The following is a 21944-nucleotide window of genomic DNA, read 5'->3' as shown; positions in this document are numbered from 1 at the left end:
CCCCCCCCCCCCATGCTGGCCCAGCACACAGCACCCCTCATGCTCCCCAGACAAAGCAAATTCCAAAACAGCAACAGGGAGCTGAGGTTCGCATATCCTCAGGAAACACAGTCACTTCCTGGCAAATCAAGTTAATCTGGTAGACGGCTCCCACCCTCCAGTCGCCGACATTCCCCGGCTTTCCGTTTGCTGGTCAGTCATCTCTACGCTGTCCTGCGATGTGGGAGACCCCCGGACCCCTGTTCAGGATGAGATCGAGGCCTCTCCTCGTCCTACTGATCCTCCACACCTGTAAGAGTTGCCTTGATTCCCTCACAAGTTCATGATGCCGTTTTCAAAATGTTTAAACTTGTCTCCTTCTTCAACCTCCTCCCTAGTCCTCCTGTCCTCCTGTGCTCTCCTCAATTTGACATGGCAAGGTACTGAAAGGCAGGGAGGTAAGTGCATTTCATCCATCGAGCTTAGCTATGTGACAGGGGTGCTTCAAATAGTATGTGTTCTGTCAAGTGCTTTTATACCAGGGGTGGCCAGTCTTATCCGCAAAGGGCCAGTGTGTATGCAGGTTTTTGGGAAAACCTTTACGTCAGCTGTTCAGATCCAGGTATGAGGACTTCTCAGCCAATCAGTCCCCTAATTAGTAATCTAATTAGGGAGTTGCAGTGAAAACCTGCACACACACCGGCCCTTTCTGGGTAAGATTGCCCACCCCTGTTTTATATGCTGAACATTGACACATTTCTCAGTTTATGTTTCTGTATAATGCCATTATTTTGTTGCCATATATTTCTAGAAATGTTTTTTTATTATAAGGAATTGAAAAAGTCAGTGTATAAGATAGTGAAAAGGGACTTTCTTTGCCGTCAGAACATGTTAGACGCCCCATCGACTCGACGTAACTGGAGAATAAATGATAAAATATTATTTTTCGACCTTAATTCCATAGTGAGAGAGCTTGTTCTCCTAAACGTTTTGGTGCTGACTGGAGAGTGTCGTTGGTGTTACGGCTTTGAGAAGTTCCCGCTCCGTCCGTAGCGTTACGGCTTTGAGAAGAGGCCCCTCCGTCCGTAGCGTTACGGCTTTGAGAAGAGGCCCCTCCGTCCGTAGCGTTACGGCTTTGAGAAGAGGCCCCTCCGTCCGTAGCGTTACGGCTTTGAGAAGAGGCCCCTCCGTCCGTAGCGTTACGGCTTTGAGAAGAGGCCCCTCCGTCCGTAGCGTTACGGCTTTGAGAAGAGGCCCCTCCGTCCGTAGCGTTACGGCTTTGAGAAGAGGCCCCTCCGTCCGTAGCGTTCCGGCTTTGAGAAGAGGCCCCTCCGTCCGTAGCGTTCCGGCTTTGAGAAGAGGCCCCTCCGTCCGTAGCGTTACGGCTTTGAGAAGAGGCCCCTCCGTCCGTAGCGTTACGGCTTTGAGAAGAGGCCCCTCCGTCCGTAGCGTTACGGCTTTGAGAAGAGGCCCCTCCGTCCGTAGCGTTACGGCTTTGAGAAGAGGCCCCTCCGTCCGTAGCGTTACGGCTTTGAGAAGAGGCCCCTCCGTCCGTAGCGTTACGGCTTTGAGAAGAGGCCCCTCCGTCCGTAGCGTTACGGCTTTGAGAAGAGGCCCCTCCGTCCGTAGCGTTACGGCTTTGAGAAGAGGCCCCTCCGTCCGTAGCGTTACGGCTTTGAGAAGAGGCCGCTCTGTCCGTAGCGTTACGGCTTTGAGAAGAGGTCCCTCCGTCCGTAGCGTTACGGCTTTGAGAAGAGGCCCCTCCGTCCGTAGCGTTACGGCTTTGAGAAGAGGCCCCTCCGTCCGTAGCGTTACGGCTTTGAGAAGAGGCCCCTCCGTCCGTAGCGTTACGGCTTTGAGAAGAGGCCGCTCTGTCCTGCCACTTGCATCTCCTATCTCTAAAGGGCCTTTTCCACTGAACGCGCTGCGCTTACTGCCACAATGAAAATTGCGTTGTTCCAAAAAGAAAGAAGAAGCTGTCATATTTTTAAGAAGCAGCAGTATAAAAGAAATGGCTACATGATATTAATGATATATTGTTGCTTTCTAATATCTCTGTAGGAGAGGTGAGATGGATTATATATTTCAGGAAAATCTGAAACTGCCGGAACTATCTTCGCTGTGCTCTTCCGCGGATTACTTATTGGCCACACCAACAGTATGTCAGATGGCGGCACGCGATGCGGAAAGCTGGCATAATGCACGGCAAGCTATAGAAATCACGAGCGTGTGCCTTGTTCGGTGAGAAAGGGCTTTACGAGAGACCTACCCCACGTCATGCTTTTGTTTGGACGAGGCAGAGATTCCACAGCACCGCTATTAATGTAAATGGAAGCGGACATGTGTGTCGATGTAGCATATTCTCACTTCGGGGCTTTTGTCTCGCTCTCTGGCCCAGCTCACCCCGCCCCCTGTGAGCATTTCCCAGCTTCAGCTCATTGTGTGACGGACTGCTGAGCAATACCAGGTGGAACAAAGTCCTAGAATAGAGCCGGTCCGGTCCTGGGACAGCCTATTTTTTTATTCCTGATCAACAATTAAGAACTTTCTGTCCTCTGGTGTGTTTGTTGCCTGTTCAATGAAGCTAAAATGATGAAAACATTAGCTTTAATACTTAGCTTTCTTATCAGGTGTCTTCTGAAGTTTGATTTGCTTGATTTAGTTTTAATAATTATTAGTGTTACTGTGTGGCTCTTCATGGAGTGTCTGTGATGTTCTTCAGGGGTCTACATACTCCCAGTGAAGATTACACTGGAGCCCCGAGGCACTGTGAAGAGGGGGGAATATGTTGCTGTCGTCTGCGAGGGTCGGGTCAGCTACACGTCACAAGTTACTCGCAGTCACAAGGTCACCTTCTTTAAGGATGGTCTAGTCGTGGACACCAAGGAGACGCAACATATCACAGTGTCGTACAATGTAACGAGCGCCAGAGTTTCACACTCGGGGAGATACAAGTGTCGCGTTGAAGCAGAGGGCGAGAAAATGGACAGTTCAGAGGTACCGCTAACTGTCACAGGTATGTGGCGCCTTGCCCGTTCCCTCTTTGCTCACGCCTGAGCTGTCGTACGCCGTGAAGGCCTACCTTGCCGCCGTCTGCTCCATCCCGGGGCTGCGCCGGATGCTGATGCTGTCCTGTGCTCCCAGGTCTGCAGACCCCTGAAATTAGCGTCAGCAACAACCAAATTCTCGAGAGCCAGGGGGTGACGGCCACCTGCCATGCCCGTGATGAGCTCGGTGCCTTCAATTTCTACTTTTACGAGAACGATAATGAAATCCAACATTCTAAGAGTGCCATCAATGAGGTTGAAGTCCAGCTGACCTTCACGCCAGGAAGGAAGACCCTGCGGTGTCAGTATGCCGTGCAGCTCACGGACAATTTCGTGAAATCGGAAATGAGTGAGAACATCACCATAGATGTGAAAGGTGAGGTTACAATCATCTACATCTTTTGTAGGAGCCCTGCAGTGCTGTTGTTCTTGTTAGCAGGTGCCCGGGTAGCCTGAGTAGGGCGCTGTAGTGCACTATTTCACTTTGGCACATATCTCGTAAACTGAATTGTACCATTAAGCTGCACCCGGTAGACTTATCTGCGAATCTGCTAAATCTGCAGTAATATCAGGGCTGTTTTGCCTGTGTGGGGAGCTGCGAAATTTAGAGAATTGAATCTCTGGAACTGCTTGATGAATCAGTTTGAAGTTTTCTAAATGTAATCATGTAACATGTACAGTCAGTAATAAAATTATATTCGCAAAAATATGGGCAGCATCAACCAATGGGATTTCAAAAGCCATTTTAGAGGCTTAACAATGGCCAATCAGGATCAAACTTTAATGGTAGGTATCCCTGTATGAATTTTGTGTGTCTTTAACCTGCTGATAGCCATCCCCGCCTGCTATGGCGCTTGGACCCCGCTAATCATGGATATAACTTTTTGTTTGTTTCTTCTTTGCCCACAGAGCTGTCTATTAAACCAGACATTTTAGTTTGGCCTAACAGAAACGTTGTTGAAGGAGACCATTTGGAGGTGAACTGTACTGTCAGTGGAAGCAACTCAGGCTTAAAGATGCTCCTATTGAAGGACCAGTGGGGTGAAGAAGGAAATAACACTGTCAGCAGAAAGCTGAGAGCCAAACCCCAAGATTCTGGTCTATATCATTGTGTGTTAAAGACAGGAAACGTGTTGAAAACCGCTTCAGCCAATGTAAGTGTAACAGGTGAGGATGACATTTTTTAATGAATTTTTAAGGAGCCCTCGTTCGTTTGGTGTGCGCCCTCCCGTGCTAATTTCCATCAGTATTTTTTTTAATGGACAGCAATTGCACTGTGCCTGTGTGTTTCAAGCCCAGAACTGCGCAAAAGTCGTAGGCAGTCAAAGAAAATGTTTATGGCCCTTTATCTCGGTAGAAGTGGTATAAAAACTAATAAAACTAATTTAGAATTTCATCTGTTCTTATCGAGCTATTAATATGTTTCATCGAGATATTAATATTTTGGCGGATTGCTAGATATACTCTTTGGTTCCTAAACATCTCCTTAAGGGCACTTCAGCCGTTGTATGTATTTACTAAACTTCTCTACCAGCTCAGTTAATTGATTTTTATTTGTTACAAAATTCAATGGGGTGTGGATTAGCCAATGGGGTCTTGATTAGCCAAACAACATGGCTTAGTGGTCGAGTCAAAAAATACTTGAGTGTATTAGACGGTTGCTGCACGTGCTGTGGTGATTCTTGAAGATGTTCTGAAATGGTTAAACTGACACTTTGACAGGCATAATATCATAGGTTTATATTGAGATGAAGATCCTTTAAAAATAATTTTCTTTGACTGCATAAGATTTTTGCACGGGGCTGTACAGTATATATCATTTATGATAGTGGTATACTATCATATACCATCACGGTATACTCACAACACTTAGCAGGTAGAGCCAACACAGGGATCTTACACTCATTCTGAGGCATAAGCTTGTGTCGGGTAACTGTCTCTTTTTTGCCCTGACAGAGCTGTTCTCAGAGCCAGTGTTGACCACGAATCCTCCGCTGGTGTTCGAGGGGATGCAGTTCAATTTCAACTGCTCCAGCAAGACCATAATGACAGGCAGAATCAGCCACGGAGATGTAACGTACACGATATATAAAGACGGCCGCTCCTTCATGGGCGACAGCATGATGAAGGCAGGAAAATCCTTAGATGGCAATTACAGCTGCCTCGCTGTAGCCAGAGGGATTTCCAAAAGCAGCAGAGATTTCATATTCAAAGCAAAAGGTGTGACATGCTTATTTTTGTCCTGCCAGACCAAAAATGTTCCTTAAATCCATCCATCCATTCTCCAAACCGCTTATCCTACTGGGTTGCAGGGGGTCCGGAGCCTATCCTGGAAGTAATGGGCATGAGGCAGGGAACCCAGGATGGGGGGCCAGCCCATCGCAGGGCACACTCACACACCATTCACACACACGGGCAATTTAGCAAGTCCAGTTAGCCTCAGCATGTTTTTGGACTGTGGGGGGAAACCGGAGTACCCGGAGGAAACCCCACGACGACATGGGGAGGAAACTCCACACACATGTGACCCAGGCGGAGACTCAAACCCGGGTCCCAGAGGTGTGAGGCAACAGTGATAACCACTGCACCACCATGCCGCCCCTTGTTCCTTAAATGCATGTAAATATAACTCACTACTTTCTCCATCTCATTCCCGTTCTCCTCATTTTTGTGTCAGAGCTGGTGTCGACCCCTAAGATAGAGGTCATGGATAAGGTGGTCTTGGGGAAGACGTTCCGAATTCGCTGCCGTTCTGAGCGAGGCTCCCTTCCCATCCGTTACACCCTAAAGCAAGGCCCGCGGTGGGTGGGCAATGAAACAGTGAGCCAACCCTTAGGCTATGCCTTCTTCAACGTCACCATCAAGAACGAAGGGGATAATTGGGAGTTCTCCTGCCACGTCCAAAATGACGGCCCTCGAGAAGACAGTTCGAAACACCGACCAGAAGTCATAGGTGAGCTCCACGGGAGTTGAGTGAAATCTTTTTGATTTGTCTGTTAGTGACTAATTGGATTGAGTTTTCATCTGTGCTGGGCTTTGCTTGCAACAGTCCACTAAATTAGAATGTATTGCTTATTTGATTGGAGTTGTTTTGCGAGTGCTGCTGAATGTCTGTGCCCCATACAATCTGACAAAGAACAACTGAGCGCCAACTGCTAAAAGCTTAATAACACAGAAACAAACAAACAAAAAACCAGCCTACGCAACCAGAGGAAACCTCCCCAGGCAATAAACTGATATGTCCTCTTCTGCCCCCCAATAGTGCCCCCAACAAAAGTCACGATTTCACTCCGAGACGCGCACATTGAAAGTAATGAAATCGAGGAGGGGAACATCGAGGAAGGCGACACGCTGAAAATTTACTGCAGCGTCCAGAAGGGCAGCCACCCCATCACTTTCTCGTGGTACCGGTATCGAAAGAATCAGCAGCTGTACACCGAGAAGGTCTATGACAGGTCCGGCGTGTACGAAGTCAAATGGGCCGGCAGGGAGCACGAGGGCGGTTACTACTGCGATGCTACGAATCAATCAGATATGGGTGAAAAAAGCCGCGTCCTCATCATTCAGGGTAAGGTCTGCTCTGTGGGTTACTTCCATTCTCCTTTGCCTTTTCTCCTTTTCGTCACTTAGGTGTGGGTCTCACTTTGCTGATTGTGGTTATTTGCAGCCAGGCGGTGCAGCTCCTGCCTGAGCTCCGTCATTTGTGTTGATCAGGATTAACGTTGGCCTCCGATTCCGGGTAGAAGCAGGGCTTGTTCTCCAGTTCTCTACCATAAGGCAGTGGGGTTGCCTTAAGTGACGGGGATTCTTTCCTGCCATAGCTGAATTTGCCGTGTGTATCTGTCTTGAGAAGGGGACCTCCCCCCCCCCCCCCCCCTCCCCTCCCCGCACTTGTAGCAAAGCAGTGCATGATAAATTCCCTCCTCTCTGATCCCACACAGTGAAGATGGCCAGTTGGAAGAAGGGCCTGATTGCCGTCAGCTGTATCCTAGCCCTGGCTGTTATCGTTGGTGTGGTCTGGTACAAAGTTAAGAGAGGTACAAACGTGTCTGGTCCTGCAGCATCCCAAACCTCATGTTCCTAACCCCATATGAATCTTCTCCTGTTCTTCTCCCTTTTGTTATAGGGCAAAGGATGGTGGTCACTGACCTGTCAGTGTGAGTTCGCTTGTACCTTTCTTCCTGTACGGCTGCTATCGACACATGCTAACGTGTTAGCGACACCTCCCTTATTGTTCTGTGTGTTCAGATAGCAAGCAATCACTGCCCCCCCCCATCCCCCAGGGACCAATAAGGTCTCATTCCTCCCTGTTTGAAAATGCCCATGATGACTTTACTATCACCATTCCTCAGAAAGCCTTCAAGCGCTACACCAGATGACTCTGTCACCGTGAGGCTACAAAATAATGCCAACGTTTACTATTCTCAAGGTAGGAACCCCCCACCCCAGCCCCTCGTCCGCTCCCTGCCACATGCACTGGAATCCTCTCGCCTCCCCCTGTCCATGTTGTCTGTGTGCATGGGCATCGTCTGCACCCCGCATCCTGCACACGCTTCTGTCCCCTGCCGCTGTCACAGCCCTCGGTGCTGCTACGCATCACAGACAGAGGGCAGCAGTATCACAGAGCACCACACTCACTCATCCCACTGGTTCTCAGGAGTGATACAGTTCCCCAGAGCACTGGACGGCTAGCACACCTGCGTTTGGTTAACCGCTAACTCCAGGCTTGTAGTGGTGTAGTGTGTTGCGAATGCCTGGTTTTACAGCATGTATATCACAGGCAACACAACCCCCCCCCCCCCCCCATCCTGAATCTTATTACAGACGCAGCCGTGGAGGGGACAGCGACCATTGGGACGTGCGATAGTGCAGCATCACTTCCTGCTAACGGCAGCAACCGGAGCAGCTACAGTAGCCCAGCGACAGTTTAGAGATGGGCCAGCCTGAAGTGGAGGCGTTTGTGTAACCAAATAAAGACCCTGCCCAGTCGCACTGGGACGGCAGAGGAAATGCCCACAAGGGATTAGGCACCATACATCCTCATGAAATAAGTAGAGAGGCAAACGCGACTACTCCTATTTTCAACTTTAATTGGCTCTTGTTATCATGTATCTAAATTAGACACAGTGGCTTTCAAAAGCTGGTATATCTCCGAGACCCTGCTACCCTCCCCCCCCCCACCCCCCCTGCCCCAAGTTCAAAATGTCTTCTTGGGAATCCCCTGTACGGTCCGTGTGTGTCACACACTCACCGCCCACAGCGGGCTTTGTTTGTTGTCTGTATTAATTCCCAGAAAGGCTGATAAAGAAACCTGTGGCCTTTTGATTGTGTCCATTTCATTTCATGTCTGTCCATCTCCTCACCTGTGTCTCCATGCCAACATTCCATGAGTCCATTTGCACGCACATCATGCTCGCTGTTCATGTTCAGTAATATTTTGTTTGCATGGAAGAATTGTCCCTAAAATAAAAACGTATTTTTGGAACCTGTCTCCTTCCAATGTTTTTAGATTGGTAATATATCGCATGGTCAAATTTTGACACTGTTAATCTTTGTAAATTGATTCTGAACAGTAAAATGATTGGTTATGGCTTGTTCAGTATGAGTGCTTTCTGGAACAATACTGTGCACTTAGAATTTCCTTCTGCTTCCTTCAAGTCAAGTGGCATAAGGATGTGGGGATCAAGGATTTCAATGGGTAATGCACGTGGAGGAAACACAATAACCCAGCTGTGTATGAGTGTCTCTGTGTGTGTCTGTGTGTGTCTGTGTGTGAGTGTCTGTGTGTGAGTGTGTCTGTGCGTGAGTGTCTCTGTGTGTGTCTGTGTGTGAGTGTCTCTGTGTGTGTCTGTGTGTGAGTGTCTGTGTGTGAGTGTCTGTGTGTGAGTGTGTCTGTGCGTGAGTGTCTCTGTGTGTGTCTGTGTGTGAGTGTCTCTGTGTGTGTCTCTGTGTGTGTCTGTGTGTGAGTGTCTGTGTGTGTGTCTGTGTGTGAGTGTCTGTGTGTCTCTGTGTGTGTCTGTGTGTGAGTGTCTGTGTGTCTCTGTGTGTGTCTGTGTGTGAGTGTCTGTGTGTCTCTGTGTGTGAGTGTCTGTGTGTGTGAGTGTCTGTGTGTCTCTGTGTGTGTCTGTGTGTGAGTGTCTGTGTGTCTCTGTGTGTGTCTGTGTGTGAGTGTCTGTGTGTGAGTGTCTGTGTGTGTGAGTGTGTGTGAGTGTCTGTGTGTCTCTGTGTGTGAGTGTCTGTGTGTGTGAGTGTCTGTGTGTCTCTGTGTGTCTCTGTGTGTGAGTGTCTGTGTGTGTGTCTGTGTGTGAGTGTGTCTGTGCATGAGTGTCTCTGTGTGAGTGTCTCTGTGCGAGTATGTGTGTGTGAGTGTGTCGGTGTGTGAGTGTCTCGGTGTGTGTGTCTGTGCATGAATGTCTCTGTGCGTGAGTGTCTCTGTGTGTAAGTGTGTCTGTGTGTGTTTCTCTGTGCGTGTCTCTGTGCGAGTGTCTCTGTGTGAGTGTCTCTGTGCATGAGTGTCTCTGTGTGAGTGTCTCTGTGCGTGAGTGTCTCTGTGCGAGGGTCTCTGTGTGAGTGTCTCTGCGCGTGAGTCTCTGTGCGTGAGTGTCTCTGTGCGAGTGTCTCTGTGTGAGTGTCTCTGCGCGTGAGTCTCTGTGCGTGAGTGTCTCTGTGTGAGTGTCTCTGTGCGAGTGTCTCTGTGTGAGTGTCTCTGTGCGAGTGTCTCTGTGCGTGAGTGTCTCTGTGCGAGTGTCTCTGTGTGTGTCTCTGCGCATGAGTCTCTGTGCGTGAGTGTCTCTGTGCGAGTGTCTCTGTGTGAGTGTCTCTGTGCGTGAGTGTCTCTGTGCGAGTGTCTCTGTGTGAGTGTCTCTGCGCGTGAGTCTCTGTGCGTGAGTGTCTCTGTGCGAATGACTCTGTGCGTGAGTGTCTCTGTGCGAGTGTCTCTGTGTGAGTGTCTCTGCGCGTGAGTCTCTGTGCGTGAGTGTCTCTGTGCGAGTGACTCTGTGCGTGAGTGTCTCTGTGCGTGAGTGTCTCTGTGCGAGTGTCTCTGCGCGTGAGTCTCTGTGCGTGAGTGTTTCTGTGTATGAGTGTCTATCTATACTACATGAGACTTTTTGCCTTGTGGGGACATTTCTCTGTTCCCCACAGGGGAAAGCTCAATTTTATGAAAATCTATGACTGCAATCAAAAAACTAAAATAGCCGAAAGTCTTAGGGGTTAAGGTTATCATGGTTTGGATTAGGATTATGCCCATAGAAATGAATGGATGGTTCCTATAAAGATAGGAATAGGAAGTATATGTGTGTGTGTGGGTGTGTGTAGGTTTGCACAGATCACATTTGGGAATCAAAATGTCCCCAAAGTGCGGTAAAACCTGAAACATCCTTACTTTTGGGGACACTTCTTCAGGTCCCCATTTGGATAACCTCACTTTTATAAAAATCTATGAATGCAATCAAAAAAGTAAAAGTGCCAAAAGTCTTGAATTTTGGTTGGTTACTTATAGTTAAAGTTAGAGCTGGGTGGGGGTTAAGGGTGTCGTGACTGGGATTAGGGTTTTTCCCATAGAAATTACTGGACGGTCCCCTTTTAGATAGGAAGACCAACTTGTGTGTGTTTGTTTGTGTGTCTGAGTGAGTGAGTGAGTAAAAAAGGGATGTATATATGACATGCTGGGCACCAAATGTGCCTACCATGTGATTAAAGCTTGTTATTTTGACATTGTGTTAACATTTTTCTGGCCACCACTAGGGAAACCCATCGCCCCCCTGCCTTAGGGACCCCTAACCACAGACCCCATGTCCCTGTGTCTTTCAGTTGATACTGATGTAGCGGAGAGCAGCATCGGCGGCAGGAGCAGCTCTGACACAGGTAGGAATATGGCAGGAAGGGGCCTTTGCTGATGAGGCCCAAGAGGTTTCCTGCAGAAAACAGCAGCAGGACATGCAGCAGCATCAATTGGCTGCATTTTACAGTAATTTACAGGTTCTCAGGTAAGGACAGGTTAATGCACAGGCTATCCTGGGCTTCAGCCTAGGGTCCTGGCAAAGTCAGGGGCCCCGCCCCACCAGGAAAAATGGCCAATCAATCCACAGTGTGATATCCCTCCCCCCCCGCGCCCTGCAGATTTTACCTCCAGCACTCCCTCCGGCATATTAGCAAATTTTACTAACAGCAACTACTCCTCCTTCCCTCGACTGGCTCCTCAAATGTCCGTATCAGCCCAGGCCCCCCTGAGAAGTTAATCCACACCCCTGAATTCTCCGATGCATAGGTACACATTATGCTGCTGTATTTTCTGTAGGCTCTGAGCTGAGTTCAGAGGAGGACTCCAGCGATGTGGAGTATACCGAGGTCATGCACCCGCAGCCCGCAAACACGGCTCAAGGTGACTGAGCGCACAACCCGCCATAGAGGGGTGCGGACAACGACTCCCCGGATGCTGAGCGGGACTGTGATTGTTCAGTATTTATTCCTCAATTCATCTTAGTCAGATGTCTTTGAAGGCCCAAATTGGACTGTTTACAGAATTCATTACCTGATAAGAGGAATATCCATTTGGGCTTCCTTTTGGGAGTGGTCTATCTAAATTGCTTATAATTTGTCAGAGCTTGGCGAACAAGAAAATCACACTTCACAACATCATTTTCCCCCCAAATAAACAGGAAGGAATTCATTATCATAATTAAGATTACCTTTTTAGACCCCGCCTCTGTGCCCCTTAATGTGCCTCTTGGAGTACTGTAACATAACAGTGACTTAGACTTTTAATCATTGTTTAATATTAAAATGAATACTTCGTATATCACAGTACAGTAAAACCCACTCCGAAGGTGTGCTGACACAAAATAGTTTTTTTCTTTTTTGTGATGCAGCTTCTTGTAGGAAAGGCACGGACACCGTGTACAGTGAGCTCCAGAATTCCTGCCAAGGTGAACCAACCACCTCCCACACCAAAGGGCATCACGGTTACTGCCAAACAGTCACCATTATGTAAAGCTTTCTAACACTGAGCAGGGACAGGCTTGCTGTGTGTGAGCCACAGCGTCCACTAACGGGTAGAGAGCCGGCAGGTGTCCGCTTCCTCTTCCTGTTTAAGGGAATGTTTTCCGCAGCTGTTCTTTTGTGTGAGTCTGGTCTGTTACTTTGTTTGTTAGAAAACATCGATGTGTATCACCAGTAGAATGAGATCGCTTTGTACTCCATTTGTACCTTACATGGCGTGCAGACTTTGGAATTTTCTGCCCGTAACTTGTCGCTAATTATTTCCACAGGTGCCGAATGCAGCATCGGCGGCGTAAGTGAAACAGCGTCTCTGGCCTAGAGCGGACCAGCGCGGGGGTGAGTTTTTGGGGATGCCGTCACATACATTTACAGTGACCATGCTCGTTTAGTTATCTTTCAAAGAATGCAGAACGTGTCACTGGGGGGCCCTGACTCTGTCCAGTGGGAAGTTGTTGCTCACAGTTTCCGGAATGAGTACAAAGGCACCAAAGCACCGGTTTCCTTCCCTTATCGAGTTGCACCATCTTAGCTGCAGGATTACAACCAGCGGCATCCAAAACATCTCAGAGACGTCTTTATGGCTGACAGGAGGGATGGGGGGGGGCAGGGAGGGGAGGAAGCCAGCACAATTGAATCTGGCCATTGTGGAGCTGAGCTGGGACTGTTTGTATGCTGGACGCGGATGATATTAGGGCAGGAGGAAACGTAAGAGGGAGCATTAGCGAAAAAATACTCACATGTGTTTCTTTTGGCCTCAAAGGGCCACATATCGTAGCCTGTTTTCGGTTTACATGAGGCAGAACTGCAAATATAAAGCACTTTGAACTCCCACTATATTTTAAAAATGTATATATTTTTGTTCCATTTTGCTCATACTGTATGATATTGCAGCATTAGAAATGCAGTGGTCTAGATCAAAGATGACTCATCTCAGAGTTTTTCGTACTGTGAGGGATGGGAGAAATGCGGCCTTGAAGTGCAAATTAGGTGCTGTTTTGGTGTGCAGTGAGTCACTGGCCATTGTGATCCACATCCACTTGATTATTTGGTTTGCCACTGGATTAAACCAGGCAGTGATTGATGATCCAATTCCTCCCTTTGTGAGTTTCAAAGCCCCATTTTCCATCACTCCCTCCATCCACAATATGACTTTAATTCATACAGTAGTTTTCTTCGTCTACCCATTAGTCCAAAATTTCTATGTACGCTCGTAAATACTGTATACCTGATTATATAAAATGTAATTATTCTATAAATGTAATATGAAGGGGAAATGTAACTGTGTTCAGATTACTGGTACATGTTTAGTTTTTATATTACAGTTTTGATATTACTCTTAATCAAAGGTGGATAGTTCTGGTCCAGAAGCTACAATTCCAGACCAAGATTTTGTTTCAACCAACCACTTGAGTATCAAACGTCACTGAGTACTCAACTGGTTGGTTGAAACAAAACCATGGTCCAGATCTCCAGTGCTGTCTGAGTGCCGGTCTGCGGAACCGAAGTGATATAACCTTGTCTGCCTTCACCCTAGGGGGGGGCAGTGGAGTACATCCACCTGAACCACGATGAAGCCTTGATCATGCAGTGATGGTGGCGCCCCCCACCCTGCCGTGCGAGAAACGTCACTTGGCTTGGGGTGCAATTCATTAAACCGCAACTACAGACTGTAATGAGTACCTGCCCTTTACGTAAACTTTCACGTCTAATTGCTGTTCTGTAGATCTCACCTGGAAGCATTTAGGAGATGGATCAGATGCAATAATACACACCATGCTAATGGCTAATAGATATGACTACAAAATACAAGTACTCATTAGCATCTTACAGCTCTGCCGCATACTACTGCAAGTAGTACTCATTTCCCAGGTCTGTAAGTACTCTGGAAGCTGTGGGTGTAATATGGTCACCAATGGCGGGTCACCGTGTTGAGGGGCCCCTAGGCTACGCTTGCCATGGGCCCATCTTCTGCCCCCCACTCCCCAATAGGATCCAGTAATTTACTATAAAACTATTACATTTTATAGTAATTATGAAATTATTTTCACTTATTGAAGAAGAACGTGACGCTGTATCAAAGGACAGCAGTCACATCAGAAGAACAGCAAACCGACAACAATTTCACATCAGTCATATGTGGCAATCAGATAGAGTGTAGAGTGTAGAGTGTAGAGTGTAAGAGAGACCCCACTGGATAGACCTATCTCAGTAATGGTGTCTTTAGAATATTACTATCTGATCCAGTGCATGTCAACAGCATACTAGACATATCTACCATAGATAGCATAGACCAGTGTTTCCCAACCCTGTCTTCGGGGTCCACGTTTTTGCTTCCTCTCAGCTCCCATTGCACCTGTACCAGGTATTAGGTGTTCCTGATTGGCTGGGAGGGAGCAAAAAAGTGGACTGTCCGGGGTTCCCCAAGGACCGGGTTGGGAAACACTGGCATAGAGCACAGATAACTTTACAGAGAGGGGCAGATTCCAAAAGAATATAAAACATTCTTACCATTAGAATGGCAGGTTTGTTGCATTTTTCATAACAGAATCGTTGCATGTATCATAATTGTACTATGCATTCCAGAAAATGCAACCAAAATGAGCGCCAACAAAGAGATACGAAAGAGATTTCAAATTGGTCTCCTCATTCAGTTTTAATTAATCACAAACTTGCGAAACATTTACGACCAATAAAGGATCACTTTTAAAAAATGACTGTTAAAAATTAGATGCCGTCCCCATCATTTGGGGCCCCTGCTCTTCAGCCTGGAGAAGCCTGTTCCTCAATCTGCCCCTGACTGACATTAGCTGGGGCTCTGTCAGTGACAGCAGGCAGGTAAAGTAGCCCAGCCACAAAGTGCAGTCAGACTCATAGACTGTGAGCTGATGGTGATGACTTTCTTACAGCCAAGCGAGAGGAAGAAAGAGAATTTTGATAAAATTTTGTGGAAAAAAACTACTTTTCTAAAGTGTCAGTTTTGACGCTTCAGTCCTACTCAGTAGCACTTGATGTCAGTGTGTATACATCTCAGAATAAACGTCGTGCTCACGTCCTCAGAAACTGTCGTCACCATTAACCCGCTAAATGATTTTAAAACATTTTATGCGGAGTGTAACTTGGAGGATAGCTGTCACCTTTCCGCAGTTTCCAACTTACAGCTGCGGTATCGCATTTTACTCCATGACTCAGAGAACATCGTTCGGGCTGCAGCTTGCGCAGTGAGAAGGGAAGTGTGAGAAAATGGAAACGCAAACAGAGACTTCCTTTCCAGTGCTGTGTGTGGATGATAACTGTCACTTTGGCCCTGGCAAACAGACCCAGATGTCCTAGAGGTCCGATTCTCAAGATGGAAATATCCGTACCTGTGTGACCGGCGAAAGACTTCAGTCAGCAACTAAAATGAAGGGTTTTCTATGTCATGATACATATTCATACACTTTGAAATGTTAAATATCCTATTATTCTTGTGAAATATTTTAAATGGCTTCTTTTAAGAATAAACTATCTGTCAATATGATGGATATCCTGCAAGGGGCCGTGTTTTTTTTTAAGGCTATATATATATATATGAAAATTTTTGGTATGTTGATTTCATTTAGCCATTGAACTTATTTAGCCCTGTTTTGCCATACAAATGGTGTTTCCCTTTCCTTAAAATTAGTCGATTTGGGAACTGTTTGGTAGGAGGTGATCCGTTTAGATTATTCAGCTTCAAACTCATTTGTATACGTTTACTTCATTTTGCATATTTTCCTATAAAGCAACTTAACTGCCAAGAATTTACTCAGCTAACCATTGTTGCCTTCTCTGAGTAGAAAGATAGCGGGTTGGCCCAGACCCCTCTCCTATGGCAATGCTGCCCCCTTCCTGTTTGAGTCAAAAATTGAAGTGATTTTATTAACCACGCCTTGGTTACAGAGTGCAGACTAACAGTCCTATTTCCCCCATGTTTTTCCACATGAGTTTTGTTTACACTCTGTTCCAAATTATTATACAAATGCCATTTTCAAATGTCTTTCCTAAACAGTCGGTTTGAATAAAGATTTATTTGTATTACAAATTGTCTTATGTTTTATAAGCCAAACCACTGACAGTGACAACAGTATTTTTTAATATTTTAAAAATCACACATTGTTCTAAATTATGCAAAATGAAGTTTGGTAACAGTCAGTAAGTGAAAATAAGCATGACACCAAAATTATTTGCATTTGTTATTTGAAGAGGCCCTTTTACAGATATTAAACACAATTTAAATCAAAAAGTACAGGCCAAAATACATATTAATACCGGAACCCTTCTTTGATACTTTTATTCATTGAACTTGTAAGGCCATGTATGTCCTCTGCCTATATTTCATCTGAGAACATCAGCTGTGAATCCTCTCCCCCGGCTCTCAGTAGGGTTGAGGTCGGGGGCCGCTACTCCGTGATGATTTTCTCATTTCATCCCCATAGCACCCAAAGAGTCAATGGTGTTTTTTTCAGCATGTGATGGTACATTGTCCTGCATGCATTTTTATTTTTTCTGGAATGCATGGATCTTTGTTTCATATCCTGGCAGGAGATAGTCAGTAAGGAACTCCACACATTTTGCAGAAGTTTTTTTGATATTTACACCTTCAAATTCTTCAATACTGTGGCCCAAATCATCACTCCCCCACCTCCTTGCTGACATCTAGTTGGAAGAGGGTATCCATTCCCCAACCGCCCTGAACTCCACCCATCTGGACCATGCACCATCTGGTGCACAGCATTCATCTGTGAATATAACTGTTTGGAAATTTCTCTTAATGTATTTTTTTTCCAATCCAAATGTTTCTCCTTGTGAGCTTTTGTTAGGGGAGGTCGAAATACGACTTTTTGGACAACTGCACGCCTCTGCAGGATCCTGGACTTCAGAGACACCTGGAGGTTGAAGTACCTCTTTGCTACTTAACACTGGGTTTTTTGAGCTGCCCTTTTTAAAGCATCCATCTGTCTGGCTGAAACTTTCCTCAGCTTACCTTCATCTCAACAAATCTCTTTGTGCTCTGAATCACCCGCAAACCATTTAACAGTTCGGTGATCTCTTGTCAGTTTTTGTGAAATATCATTTGTTATCATGCCTTTTGAAAGGCTTTGCACTATTTCATGCTTTTCAGCTTCAGAAAGGTCTTTCTCCTTCCCCATACTACATGAGAACTGTGACGTGCTTAATAACGTGGAACACTCTCACAAAGTAGATTTCCCTTTAATGAAGATCAGCTGACAAACTAATTCACAAACCTCTCTGAGCTTGACACCCGTCGTTTAAAATGACACGAAGAATAAAACTGGCAAAAACTCTGATTTACAAACTAAAAATTCAATGTTTATTTTGATTAAATCCTACTGATGTGTCATTTGCATAATACTGTAATTTGGGACACTGTAATGTCTCTGTCAGAGTAATTTTTATTTGCATCCTTGCTGAACATTGGGGTACACAAGAGAAAAGGATTATCGGGGGAAAATTCGGCAGGCAGGGGGTCTTTGAAACTGAAATGTGACTAAGCTTAATCAGGGGTTAACTTTTGTCTGACAAGTTTAAGGGGATCACCTGCAAATTGATGCTGTCACATCATCCATTCCCCATTAATGTAAAAAGTTGGTCATCTGTGTTATAATCAAGTCAAAAATCAATTAGATCGTTTTACCATTTGTTTGCCTGTTTTTTTTTCATACCAGTTGCACTGCATTATTGTTATGAAATTCTTAGGTTAGGAGAAACCGTAAACACATGGGTAGTTGCTGTAACCTTATATCCAGAAGGTGGTCCAAAGCGTTTTAGAGGTAGATACCATTAAAACCATGTGAATGTGAGGCACGTGTGAAACACAGACCATGCGATGGTGTCTCCTGGTTTCCTGGCTCTTAGCGGCGCTGACCCAGCAGACAAACATCAGCAGGTGCTATGAGCTGCGTGTATTTGCCAGCTGGCCGCTCTTCAACGTCTCCTCCACACCATTTCTGTCACAGGACCCTTACGGAGCCAGCCTGCCCTCCTTCCCGCCGTCCGCAATGCCTCTGGTCTACCATCACGCGCCGGGAGCCCTTACCCCATGTAAAGCCCGTACCCCATACTTTGGATACGTGCGTCTGAGCATGTCTCCCGTGTTTCCATTGGCCTGTGTCGCTTCCAGTGCTCTCCCTAGGAACAGCACAGTTTTTACTTTCCCTGTAAATGAAGGCCAAGTACATACTAATCAACAGAAAGTTATACTAATCAACAGAAAGCATACTAATCCACAAAGCCTGTGTGTGGCTTTCCTGGAGACGTGTGCACAGTCCCGTGCTGTAGACCTGGACACTGGCTTTGTGGATGTTGTCTTCCTCTTAGCAGCATTGATATTAACCAGTCAATGCTGCCGCATAGTGGTCATTTCTGATAGCGACTTCACGCTGCACTTTTGATAGAAGGTAAGGGAATTCCACTGGTTTGGTTCCGGATCAATGTCAGCGCCAGAAAAAATCTGATGATTTTTGGATGGGGGGGGGGGCACAGGTGATGCCAACACTGCTGTGGAAGCTAATAAGGCTCATTCCTACATACCTGCCTGAGAGAGTCTCTGGTGGGGACGGCGAGCAGAACCACGTGACACAGGGGCTTGGTAGCATGGAGCAGTTTGCTAACACGAAACATCCATAAACACAAAACCCAGGACTTGGAATGATGAGACCAAAACAGATTTTTAAAAAATGAGGCTAAACCATGGAGGGGGATCAAGGCGTCGGGACCAAAGGTCATAGCTTACTGCTGCAAATATGGACACACCCATCTGTGCTATTTGCAAAAAAACGAGGGCGCAGGGAACCGTTGAATAGCAATGAGCCTGGAAAGCTGAATTTATACTAGGATGTGTTGCAAACAGTAATAAGTGGCATATACAGCAAAACGTGGGTCATTAGAAAACACTTTCATAAAGTGCTGCTCCCTCAAGCACTGGGGGAGACAATTTATTACAGTTAGGTTTTAGAATATCGGTTTTTCTCTGCAGTATGTTCGACACATAAAATGACAACAGTCATGAGTGCTCTGTGAGTAAAGCTCGATGGTCTGAGCTATTGTACCATGGGAATTTTAAGCTGTTTCCTGCCTTTTCTGAACAGCATAGTAATTTTAGTACAAGTATCTATATAGTGCTACAAATTATAATATAAAAATACAAATGTCAACCAGCAGACCGGTGAAATTACTTTGAATAAAATATACAGGGAATGCACAAAATAAGAGAAATGCCCTACAATATATTAATATGGTGTAGGTATGCTGTTTGCCTTCAGAACAGCTTCAGTTGGAAAAGCAGGATATTAGACTCTGGATATGTCTAGATCTGGTGAATGGAGGAGCCCAGGAAAGTCATGTGACTTCATCCTGGTGTTCATAAAGCTCTTGTTCACTTTGCTTAGTGGTGTGTGTGTGTGGGGGGGGGGGGCTTATCACCTTGCAATATGCAATAAAGGCTCCACACAGTCCTGTGAAATGCCCTCATTCCTCAGCTGTTATATGACCATGCAGAACAGTCATAACCAGACATACTGATGCTGCCCATCGCACCACAGGTTCCTCGCATGAAGGCGTCCTTTGGCTCCCAGTGACTATAAACCTGTCTGGATGTAGGAAAGGGGTGAGGCGTGACTCAGCAGAGCGTATTACTCAGGATTTGTGCTCCTTATGCAGCATATGCCTCTGTGCCTTGGCCTTGAATATAAGCAGCCCACAAACTGCGTTTTGAGGAGGTCACCATATATATACAGTGTTTGCTGATGCTGGCTCAGGGAGCTGTTCATTCAGTCATATGTTCACTTTTGATGCTGCATCTTTGTGACGTTTCGCCTGTTCAGTATGTCTTCTGTTGGGGAGCTTAGATTCGTGCCGTCATGATGTTTGAGAGTGTCCACTTTGATACATTAAAGTTTTGCAGTTTTGTGACTGACGTGCAGTTTGACCTCCTTGGAGTTGTTAGCTGCCTCATGATGCTTTGAAAACGCAGACTGTAAATCGGCATTCAGTCTAATACAAGTAACCTTTTAGTGGTATCTGTAATCATGATAAAGCTACTTCAGAGTTAAACTCTTCTGTCGCGTGATGTTCCCAATATTTCACCCATCCCCAGAATATGAAAGCGTGCAGCTTTATGTAGTTGGCTTGACTTGTCTCTATTGCTCAGTTCTCCCATTTAGGTGGCGCATAATATTATTTAGTACATAGCACTGAGCAGCACAGCTGGTCTAGCCTCCATTAGTAAAATGTGAACATTATTTTAAAAAATATATGGTGATGTGTTTGTGTGAGAACTGCCACCTAGAGAGGGATTGTAGTACTGCAGTTTCATTATAAAGTCGCTAACCTCAAGGAAAGATGCAGTTAGATACACCAAACGTTACATAGGCATCCACTAAAAGGATTAGCTTTGAGGCAACTTTTTATCGACTAAAAAGACTAGCTTTGAGATGACTTTTTATCGACTAAAAAGATTATTTTTGAGATTACTTTTTTCTCTGTTTTATTTAAAACGTTCAAAACGTGTTTCCCCTTTAAAATAGACGATATTATTATCATTACCTGTCCATAAAAGCTCTAGCTGTTGACGCCTTTCCATATGCCTCTCCTGTTTACCTATGAATTACATGAAATGGGCCGGCAGCCCGATATCCAATCCTGCTTTCTAAAAGCAAGTGGTTATTAGTTAAATAAGAAGCTAGACCGACCTTTCATTTAGAGTGTGCGCCACCTTGTGGCCTGATTGCTACAAGATTGTTCGGATTAGCAGTTGCTGAAAATGGATTGACAGAGTAATCGTATTTGCATATGGACATCATTTTGGGGGAAGTTGACATTATTTAATGGTGTTTTTCTTTGCCTTAAATGCTTTTCCTATTTCTGTTGGAAATATCCATCCATCCATCCATCCATCCATCCATCCATCCATCTATCCATTCATTCTTCGTAAATGCTTGTCCTATTCAGGGTGGCAGTTGGTCCAGAGCATATACCGAAGGCTACGGAAGCTAGGCTGCGCTGGAAAAATCTAATAGTGTTTTGCATTCTAAACCCGTCTTAATTCCACAGCATTCTCACATCAGAGGACATACTTTTTTACTTATTTCTTGTTACAACATTCATTATTGAATTAAGCATGGCAAAACATTTAATTAGGATCTCAGTTTCAGTTGGCGTCTGCTTGATGAGACATTATACAGTGAGGACTGAATCAAAAATTAAGTAAGTAAGCGCACACGAAAGATAAAAAAAAAAAAAAACTTTAATTTTCTGGCGTCTCTGGCCCCTGCAATGTCATTGATTTTAGTAGTTGGTCATTTTACCTTCATGTTTCTAAGGATGCAGTCAGCATTTATTTGTGTCTGAATGTTTCTAAGTACGTGTGACACACATCGGGCGAAATTACTTTGAATGGTAAAGAAAAGATTGATTGATCACTGTGTGCTTCTTGCATCCAACCACAAACTGTAGGCTCCTTCTGGAACAAAACTATGGGAAATTTCTGATTGGCTAAAAAGAAATGGCATTATGCTTTTGACACAGTATCTGGGTGCATTCTTCCAATGACCTTCTCCTTCAATCCAACATTGTTTTTACCATTGCTACTAAAGGACGTTAATGATAATGGTGGATGAAGAAAAGCGATATATCCCGCAGTCTGAAAAAAAGAAGCAAATTAAATGAAGGGCAAGCAAATGCTATTATCGCCGTTGTGGACTTTTTGTACATGTACCACGGAAAATTAGACTATCTGCACGTGGAAGTAAACGAGATCATTTGATTTCCTCTAATTACTTTTGCCTTGAACAACAACATGGATGATCGTCCACAGCGAAAGACAGTACGTCAGAAACGTGACTCATGACTGTATTTCACTATTTGCAGAAAATGCTAGGG

The 21944-nt window shown here is 45.5% G+C and overlaps 1 protein-coding gene across 8 annotated transcripts; it reads left to right on the top strand.

The window, feature by feature from the left end:
* Nucleotides 1-161: 161 nt before the first annotated feature.
* Nucleotides 162-16086, top strand: pecam1b (platelet and endothelial cell adhesion molecule 1b). 8 transcript variants are annotated; one of them, XM_049014958.1, is made up of 16 exons: nucleotides 162-291; nucleotides 378-437; nucleotides 2702-2995; nucleotides 3124-3402; nucleotides 3936-4193; nucleotides 4983-5246; nucleotides 5704-5979; nucleotides 6289-6594; nucleotides 6968-7063; nucleotides 7153-7183; nucleotides 7379-7455; nucleotides 10839-10892; nucleotides 11326-11409; nucleotides 11897-11953; nucleotides 12296-12362; nucleotides 13561-16086. In XM_049014958.1, the coding sequence occupies exons 1-15, from the start codon at nucleotides 219-221 to the stop codon at nucleotides 12343-12345; spliced, it is 2259 nt and encodes a 752-aa protein (XP_048870915.1). In that variant the 5' UTR covers nucleotides 162-218; the 3' UTR covers nucleotides 12346-12362; nucleotides 13561-16086. The 8 variants fall into 8 exon arrangements, 5 of the variants coding, with proteins under 5 accessions (XP_048870915.1, XP_048870916.1, XP_048870918.1 ...); XM_049014959.1 differs by lacking the exon at nucleotides 11326-11409; XM_049014961.1 differs by lacking the exons at nucleotides 11326-11409; nucleotides 11897-11953.
* The last annotated feature ends 5858 nt before the right edge of the window (nucleotides 16087-21944 follow it).

This window comes from Brienomyrus brachyistius, chromosome 5 (genome assembly GCF_023856365.1).
Source record: "Brienomyrus brachyistius isolate T26 chromosome 5, BBRACH_0.4, whole genome shotgun sequence".
Lineage (NCBI taxonomy): Eukaryota > Metazoa > Chordata > Actinopteri > Osteoglossiformes > Mormyridae > Brienomyrus > Brienomyrus brachyistius.
The sequence above is the reverse complement of the archived record's forward strand: the minus strand, read 5'-3'. Positions and strand labels throughout refer to the sequence as shown.

Coding starts and splice junctions, on each gene's coding strand:
- pecam1b (XM_049014958.1), top strand. CDS start 219: ATGTGGGAGACCCCCGGACCCCTGTTCAGGATGAGATCGAGGCCTCTC. Junction 2,996..3,123: donor GGTACCGCTAACTGTCACAG/GTATGTGGCGCC, acceptor CTGTGCTCCCAG/GTCTGCAGACCCCTGAAATT. Junction 11,410..11,896: donor GCCCGCAAACACGGCTCAAG/GTGACTGAGCGC, acceptor TTTGTGATGCAG/CTTCTTGTAGGAAAGGCACG.